At 39.3% G+C, this 9340-nt stretch overlaps 1 protein-coding gene across 1 annotated transcript in view; it reads left to right on the top strand.

Annotated features, from left to right (window-relative positions):
- The first annotated feature begins 3160 nt into the window (after positions 1-3160).
- gabrg3 (gamma-aminobutyric acid type A receptor subunit gamma3) overlaps positions 3161-9340 on the top strand; it is an 11007-nt gene continuing 4827 nt past the window's right edge. The window contains exons 1-4 of the mRNA XM_019896494.1: positions 3161-3279; positions 4510-4652; positions 6380-6447; positions 7641-7861. Coding sequence (XP_019752053.1) covers positions 3161-3279; positions 4510-4652; positions 6380-6447; positions 7641-7861 — 551 coding nt within the window. The remainder of the gene's footprint in view (positions 3280-4509; positions 4653-6379; positions 6448-7640; positions 7862-9340) is intronic.

Below are 9340 nucleotides of genomic sequence, written 5' to 3'. Positions count from 1 at the left end.
CATCATTCGAGTGTTAGGATTCTTTTTCTTGGCGGAAAAAAAAAATTCCTTTTTCCTCAAAAATCTTTTTAAACAAAATAATCGACAGATTCATCTTTTATTAAAATAATTGGCAGTTTGCAGCCCTCTGGTTTTGATTCTTTTTTTAAAATGCCGTTTACTTCCAAACTATATGAATTTCTTCTTGTACAATTGTGGCCTTTTTAAATGAAAACAAATTGTTGTGAAAGCGCGATATAAATCAGGATGTATCGTATTGCATTCTTACACTCCAGTTTTTTTTCTTTTGTTTTGTTTTTTCTCAGCAACATCAGACATGAGTCCAAAGCCATGTACTGTTTATTGGTTAACTGGCTCCCTCTAGTGGTACACGAAGGAATCACTTAAATTACATTTCAATCTGTGTAAGGTTAGCCTTTTATATTTCTCAAATTCATGTACATGTTTCAAGTACGGCTAAGTCGTATTTACTTTTGAAGAGCAATGCAATTGCATTTCATCTTTAAGAATTTTTTCTAACAATTATTTTGATACTTGATAAAACAAATACAGTGGACACCGCATACTTGCGGTTTCACCTACTGTATTTTTCTGACATATTTCATTTTTTTATTTATCGCTTACTAGCGGCTTAGCAGCATTTTATTATATATTAATTTATTTTTAATTTTATTCATATTGGGCATCAATTATGCGCATCTTTTCGCAATTTGAGGTCCGGCCCGGTCCCTTTCGCCAGCAAATAGTGGTACACAGAACAGTTTTTTCTGTTTTAATTTTCCCATACAGTGTTAATGTTCAAACTGCATACAATGATGTATTTTGAGGCGCTACATGCTATAAAAGTTTGAGAACCACTGCTAAGTGAGACCCGTGGTGGAAATAGCGCATGACGATATTAAAGATAGATCTAATCACTATATTCAAAGTTGCATTTCTCCACATGAAGCTTAATCTTCCTTAATGGAACAACAAGCCGGCGGCACGTGCTTGATTACACACGGCACGCACATGTCGGGTCGGCAGTTAGCGCACATATAAATCCATCTTTCAACATCTGGCTCACAGCTGCTTGCGGAGGATTTAGCTGCATTTAAGTTGCTTTTTGCGTCCTCGGCGCAGCGACTTAAGCCGCCCAGCGAGAACCGTCACGGCACAAGTGCAAACAGACGCGCCGGTTAACCTTTGGACGCACTTTTACCCGCGCTGACTGACGCACTCGCTCCCCAGATGGAGACGAGTCGTATCGTGGTCGCACCTGTATAAGCTTTCAGTTACCGTGGTCACGTAACAATTCAAATTAAATTACGTGTTTGTTCTGGTGGTCTTTACTGTGACTGATATATCTAACTAAAGTTCGAGTTGAATTGCAAACATGAAACAAGGATAATTATTTAGAATCATACATATTCAATCAAACAACATCCCTTGCAAATGTCCACTAACTAAATGCTAAACACACAATGCTAAACACCAGAGTGGCTAACAAAATTAGCATCGATGTTGTGAATACATATAACCCTTTGAATATTTTTTCTACACCCCCTGCCCCCCACACACACACAAATGACAAGTTTGTATTAATTTCGTTTTGTGGGAGTGACTTTTTTTTGTTTTTGAAAATTACAGATTTTTTTTTAATCTAAAAAAAAAAAAAAAGAATTCATATGTAGAAAAAAATTCAAGAAAAAACATATTGTCCCTGAAAACATATTGTCTTTTTGTCAAGAAGAAAAACACCTTTACCTTTATAAAAGCGTGACTTTAAAGGTAAATAGTATCCGTATTTATTCATCGCGCGTTTGTGTTCGTTGCAAGTCCCTTTGTGACCAGCAGAGGGAGGCAGCAGCTCAGTGATTCATTGTGCTGGTGACTCAGGTAACATCTATTTGATGATCATAGCTTGACATATTTTTAAATGAGTTGATGTTGAAATATTAAAGCCTCGTTCTCTCTTTTTTAAAATAATCTAATAAATACAAAAATTAATTGGTTATAAGATATAAGTCAAAATATTTTTTTTAATATGGAGTTGTAATATAAAGGAGCCGAGTTGTAATTTATTAGTAGTGTAGTATTTAAAGGTAAAAATTTGAGAAAAATTCACACACAAATGAAGTAATACTAGCATTTAAAAACTTATGTTTAATAAAATACTGCAAGGAGATCGCATGCCATTTTACAAATGTAAGCATTTACATAAATGCATAACATATATGATCTCACTTAATTCACTTATATGTATTACTCACCTATTATTTTTAATCACAATCATTTGAAAATAGTTATATAAAGACAGTCACAAAAATTAAGTAATATTTTGAGAATAAAGTTGTAGTAATATTTTGTGATAAATGCAGGAATATTTTGAGAAAAACATTATTTCCAGGGAATAATTACTAAATCCTCCATTTAATTAGTTACATATTTTAAAATAGTCAGTATTCTTGAAATAGTCAGAATATTTTTCAAATATCCACATTTGTTTTCATAGTCATATGTGTAAAAAGTATATATTTTTTTTCAAAAATGCATTCATACTACTTATTTAAAACATCATCACATTTTAAATAAAGTAATCATATTAAAAAAGACGTACTTAAAAAAAATGAAGTCATGTTAAAAAAAATCAAGGCGTTTTGAGTTTAATTTTTCTTAATGTCATGATAGAAACAATTCTACATGATGGGTGAAGTGTTTATGTCACGAGGAATATTTTATGACTGTAAACATTGAGATAAATCCGCGGAATCTTGAATTTCCTAATCATTAGTTAGCCTTTTTTTTGAACAATTCATAACAATAAAAGTCATAATTTTCTTCCTCCCTCCTCTTCAAAATAAACCTGCCCCACCCCTCTCTGGCCACCCAGGGAAACACTTGTCTCCAAGTATACCCATCCGCGGCTTGTTGCAGGCTTGTGTGTCACACGCATGAGGAAGAAGAGGAGGAGGAGGAAGAAGAAGAGTTGCACCTCTTCTCCCCAGCCACCTGCACCTGCCTCTCATGCACTGTGATGCGCAGCCCCCTTTTGGCATGATGATGATGATGAAGAGGAGGAGGTTGCGCGCCGATACCGCGCGCAATAGCCGGGCAACACCGGCGTCTTGGATATGAACTGAAAAGAAAAAAAAATGTCTTTCAGAGGAATGCGAATGGGATGAAGAAGTTCCAGAAGGACTTGGAAAGACTTAGCGCAAGAGACCAGAGGCTGTCGGCCAGCATGACCTCCGCTTGGTTGCCTTTGTTCCTCCTCTTCTTTGTGACTCTCAATGCAAGGTGTGTTGTTTATATTCGTTAAAAAAATCATGCAACAAAATGCGTAATAAGGGTAAAATTGAGGGTTGGAAAATTTGCCGTAAATGTCTTGAAAGTTGTTGGTAAATTTCCATGGGAAATTAAGATGGAAAAAATGTTGCCAATTTCACAAACTGGAAACTTTTCATGAGAATGATTGTAAATTTATTAACAGGGATTTGAATGGAAATGTATTGTAAACATAAATGAAAAAAAAAGGTTTTGTCGTAAGCAGACATCCATGCAAAAGAGATTCGATTCCAATTTCCAATTCAGTTTTCTATTTCTGGATGTAACTCATCCTTTTAAATATAGTAATGCCTTCAGATACAAATCGCCATTAATCGGTTCCGGTCTTCCCATTAAACCTACCCAAAAATATTTTTTGACTTTTTAACAAAGGAAAATTGTACTCTGCAATACCTTACTTTAAAAAAAAATGTATGAAAATGTTCCCATTTTGGTACCATTTTAGCTTCAGTACAATGGACATTGTGCTGCTCCATCTGGTGTATGCTCCTTGTCCACCTCGGGGCAGGATAACACAGACATATGGATACACAGTACTGTACATGAAGGAGACAATTATACCTGTTCAGTAAGCCGCAGTAACATTAGTGGTTCTTCACAGAGGACAAATAATATATATGCCTGTATGTATTGTTACTGCGTATTGTCTGACAACATGCGTTGTCCACTCTGCTCAAATACTTGATGGATTGACACCATGCTATTCACTAGCCTGTTAATGGCATTTATCAGTGTGTGTTAGCATTACGCTAAACAGGTTTATCTAAAGCAAAGCAATGCGATTTGGTTTATATACAAACAATTCTCTTGTCAGCAATTTATTGTTTAGAATTAACTCTAGGAGATAATTCCGGAAAAACAAACAAAAAAAGGAAAATATAAAGGAAAAATTAAATGAATAAAAATCTGCCAATATCCTGAACTGCAAGCATATGGGGTTCAGACCTCTCATGAATGCCCCTGGAAAGTTTCCAACTTTGAAAATACCTTAATTTTAATTCTAAATAAGAGCATCCTTGACTGACCCCAGGAGAGGAACAATACACGGGTTAAAGATGCAGCCAATAAATTTTGAAGGAATGGGATTTTTGGGGGTTTTTTAAGGCGCAAAGGGTAAGAATTACCAATTCATCAGTGGATGAGCGTACTGATTATATCCAATAGGTACGTCTGTGGGTTTAGGTATGCGGCGTCCGAATACGAGGACTACGAGGACGTGACGGTCCACCCGATGTTGTCATCCAAATCTCAGCAGTCGGACGCTACAAAAATCCTCAACGGGCTCCTCAAGGATTACGACCACAAGCTCAGGCCCGACATTGGAGGTAATTATTAAGATTGTTGTTATTATTGATAATATTCATACCGTCAACTCCCACGTCCATGGAGCTATGTTGAAGTGAGATGAGGAGCTTAATTTGGATAAAAGTAGGGCTTTGCTGCCAAGGAACTATGGTGAAGTGAGATGATGAGCTTCATTTGGACAAACGCTGCACTTTGCTACTATCTTGTGGCATCTTGCTTTTCATTTGTAGGTTCCCGGACGGCCTGGCTCCACTCTGTATGAATCCCAAAATGTAAATCAGGGTTGCATGATGTGAGAACATCGCAAATTGTAGCCAATCAAATGCACAATTGCAATTTCATTGCCATGGCGACACACCTTGCCCTGTCAGAAGCTCTCCCACAGATGACACTGATTGATTGATTGATTGACTCATTCATCCACTTTCATTGCTGTTATTTACTCGCAATTACGCAATCCCAGATGCTCTCCACGAACAAACCACTCCGTTCTGGATCTTGCGAGACTGCCGTGGGGGCATTCAAAACTCTTCTGTTGGTGTGTTTTGATGATTGAGGAGCCCCGATGAAAAGACGTACACTTCCACATTAGCATCTGGAGCTAGCTGCTAACCAGCCAGCTAGCTGTCACCTGGTCAGATCACACATTTGTCATCTAACCAGTCTCCGGCTAACATGAGAAGCTAAATAGCCAACGTCTTCATTCGATTCTTCTTCTAGTGTGAGGTAAATCATGTTTAGTGCTCTTACTGTTTTAGTTTGGAAGGTTTCTACTTCCTGTTGGTTTCATAGGCCCCTCAAGCAACGTTTTGTCGACAAAGGAGTATGATTAGTATTTGTTACTTAATGAGAAACACTCGCAAGAAGCTGCTATCAACTACAACTCACACCCGAAGGAGCGCAGAGTGATGGCATACACATCCATGTTAGCATGTAGAGCGAGCCACGAGCTAGCCAGCTATCCTCGGGTGTCCTGAGGAAAACAGTGAAGCGTTTCTCTCTTGATTTTCCACTCCGTTTGATCTTTTATTTAAAGAAGAAAGCAAAAGAAAAGCAAAGTTAATCCACCTGCTTTGATGAGTTTATATTGGAAATCAAAGGCGGATTATCCTGCGGTCTGAGAAGGAGACCCAGAAAGAAAAAGAAAGAAGATGCTGCCTTTCTCTTGCTCGCACTGAGTGGAATCGATCAGCTTGAACCTCCACGTTAAAGCGGCTTTAATGACGAAATTAAAGCACATTGTTCTCCTTTCTAGACAACATACAAACACACTCGCAATATGTGAACATGTGACAGAAGTAATTCTTTGGATCAAGGAGATAGACAGAACGCGGTATGCTTTGGATCATGAGCTTTTTTTCCCCTTTCAAGGATAGACACTTTGGATCATCACGTGTACATGGACTGCTAAACGTTGGATGTAGGATGTTGTATGCCTTGGAGTACATGATGTGGTATGAGTTGGGTCATGAGCTGTCCCTTTCATCGATAGATTGCCAGGTATTGGCCATTTGATGTGGTATACTTTGGAACATGAGTTGTCCTTCTACATAATGTACATTTTATCCAAGATTGGCTTGATGACCGGTGGGCACGCAAAGTGGTGAATGTTCTCTTGGCCTTAAGTGGTGCCTCACGTTGTACAGTATGTCCATCCATCCATCCAATTTGTAACAAAAATATACACAAGTGGCCAACGTGAATGTCACTCTTCTCTGCTAATTAGCATTCTTTTCCTCCTCAACAGTGAAACCAACGGTCATCGACGTGGACATTTTTGTCAACAGCATCGGACCCGTGTCCTCCATTAATATGGTCAGTCACGACACATCTACGGTTAAAAAAAATCGATTTATTTTGAAGCCTCAGAAATTGCCTTTGATGACAACAAGATATCTGCAAAAACCTGTTTTTTTTTTTTTTGTTTTTTGTTTACTTGAGTATTATGAGCTCTCCCTTTTTTGTTTTTTCTGTTAGTAACAAAAACAATTTCTACAAAAGAAGTGAAAATTTTCCTTTGGCAGCGTTTTGTTGACCGATCAGCGAGGCTGATCAATCACCTCCCAGCCTCGTGCCCGTCTCCATCTAATGGGGAAACTACAGTATGCCATAGATTAGCTGGCGGGAAATGTCTGGTCCTTTATGAAACCTACCTGCACAAATGCACTCTCACACCGGAAACCATTTCTTCCGTCTGCCATTGTATGCGTGATAATGTCCCATTTTTCTTGTTCCAATCCCCGCGGCGGCGCACAATTAAAGGTCATCAGCGCCCCGTGCTCCCCTTTATTGTAGGCGTGCTCGTAATTAGCCTGCTACTTGAGCACTTTTGCCCAAAGGTCAAACGCAACATGAAAATGTTTGGAAAGCTGGAGGAAGCCAAAATATTCCGCAAAGGAACGGTTGCCATGGGAATGTTCTGCTTTCTTGTATCACGTCAAATAATCATAGTAATTCAAGCCCCTCGAATCATGGCAAATCGTCAAGCTGGAGGTCCGGCTTTCCAGGGGTGCTACTGAGTGAGCAATGGCTGATTCAAACCAAAATGGACAACTTCCTGTACAATTTTGAGCATGGAGACTTTTTCTTGTGTCAAATTATGATAGATATTTCTACCAACATTTTGTGTTTATCTGTCAAGTTATAAGAGATATTTCTACCAACATTTTGTGTTTATTGGTGAAACTGGCACTGGGTGCTATTTTTTTTTCTTCCTCAAACTTTCCCATGGAGTCTACTTTCCTATTAAAATGGACAACTCCCTGTTCAATTTCAAGCATGGCTAGACAAGTCCACTGAATTTTGTGTCACTCGCTACTTTTTTCCCAAGTTTCCAAGGGGTGCCTACGGATGAGAAATGGGTGCCCCAAACCAAAATGACTGACTCTCCTGGTCCGTGAGACTTTTTTGTGCGTCAGTTTAGAATTGATTTGTTCACCCAATTTTGTGTCAATTGTTCAAACTGATGTCAGAGGCTAATTATTTTCTTCCTACGTTGGTTCTTCCAGGAATACCAAATCGACATCATCTTTGCGCAGACGTGGACCGACAGCCGTCTGCGCTACAACAGCACCGTGAAGATCTTGACGCTCAACAGCAACATGGTGGGCCTCATCTGGCTGCCCGACACCATTTTCAGGAACTCCAAGAATGCCGACGCCCACTGGATCACCATGCCCAATCAGCTGCTCAGAATATGGAACGACGGCAAGATACTTTACACCTTGAGGTAAACAAATTTCACCTGGCATAGCAAAATGAGTCCCACGTCGTGCAGGTCGGTTCCGAGATACGAAGCAATCATGGTTCAGTCGGTCAAACTTGTACCTCCTTCGTTGATTAAAAGCGCCATTTTGTTTGCTGTTTTCTTACTCATTTTAATAATTCGACGTTGTCGTGAGGTAAGATTCCAAACAATCCCCATGAGCTCTAGCATAGCAACAGTTACTATGCTATGTTTCCACATGAACTTGAACATAGCAACAGTTGCTATGCCCAAGTTCATGAACTCCAAAATACCCTGAAATGGTCTTTTGTCGTTCATTCAAGTAGCGTAGTGCATCATAATCACAGATATCTACCACTATAGCAACACGGCTAACCATCGTGCCTGCATGGCGGCCATGTTGACATGGGCCATTTTCCCATCAGGCAATATTTGGACATTGAAAATAAGTCGTACCTTGGTCGTCTCTCGACCGATTTACATGACGTTTACTTTTTTGTCAACACCAGAGTGTGTGCTGTCAATATACACAAAAAACAAACAAAAAAAAAAGCCACAAAAATAGTTTTACCTGTGAAATGTTACTCCCAGTTCACAAAGCGAGGGCATCCTTGGTCCTTTGGTTTTCTTATCCTCCGCATACATGGAATTGGCTTTGACCCACCTAGCTTAGCATCAGCGTAGACACGTAGCTCAAAGAGGGGGTGGGGTTGCTTTAACTATCAATATCTGTGGCAATGATGAAATGGGTAATAATAATATCATGTGTAGCGTAGCACAACAGTTGCTATATCACCGGAAATCTGAGATCATTCTCTTTTTGACGATGCCAAAATCTTCTTTTTGAAATCTAGATCACTGTGATTCATTTTGCTATGCCGGGACACAAATACGCTGATGTGTGCGCATCAAATTGAAAAGGGTTTCCGTGGCAACCTCATCCCAACACTCATTTCAATGGGACATAATGAAAAGTGGCCACTACCTTTTTAATATTTTAAATTTAATGACGTTGGTCGTAAATGAACTAAAGCACTACATGCTTTCAAGGTCTTTTATGTGACCCGAACTCGCAACTAATTTATCAGCCGCTCACAATTTTGAAGACAATTTCCTGTGTGAGTCAGAGAAAATGTGCCCTTGCTCCCCCCCACCGTTGGTAATTAACAACAAAAAAATCCAGTGACTGTACCACATCTCGTCTCTTTGCGCTTTATTTAACTCCTTTGTGAGGTTCACCTCGACCCCGCTCGACATCAACAATAAACATCAGGCACGGTCGTGTTGCGCCAGCCTCGTGTTCTTTGGGAATTTGCTTTTATGCTGATTTTAAAGGGCTTAAGATTGCAGCGAGATTGCACAAGAAGCGGGCGATGAAATGTCAGCAGGTATGAAATGCCTTGATGTGGCGGGAGCAAACAAAGATGACATTTGTTCCAGCTTTCACCAGGGTCGGAAGGAAATCACACGCGTTCTTGTTTT

This window comes from Hippocampus comes, unplaced genomic scaffold (genome assembly GCF_001891065.2).
Source record: "Hippocampus comes isolate QL1 unplaced genomic scaffold, H_comes_QL1_v1.1 scaffold22, whole genome shotgun sequence".
Classification (NCBI taxonomy): Eukaryota; Metazoa; Chordata; class Actinopteri; order Syngnathiformes; family Syngnathidae; genus Hippocampus; species Hippocampus comes.
Note: the sequence above shows the minus strand (reverse complement) of the source record. Positions and strands in the feature narration are given on the sequence as shown.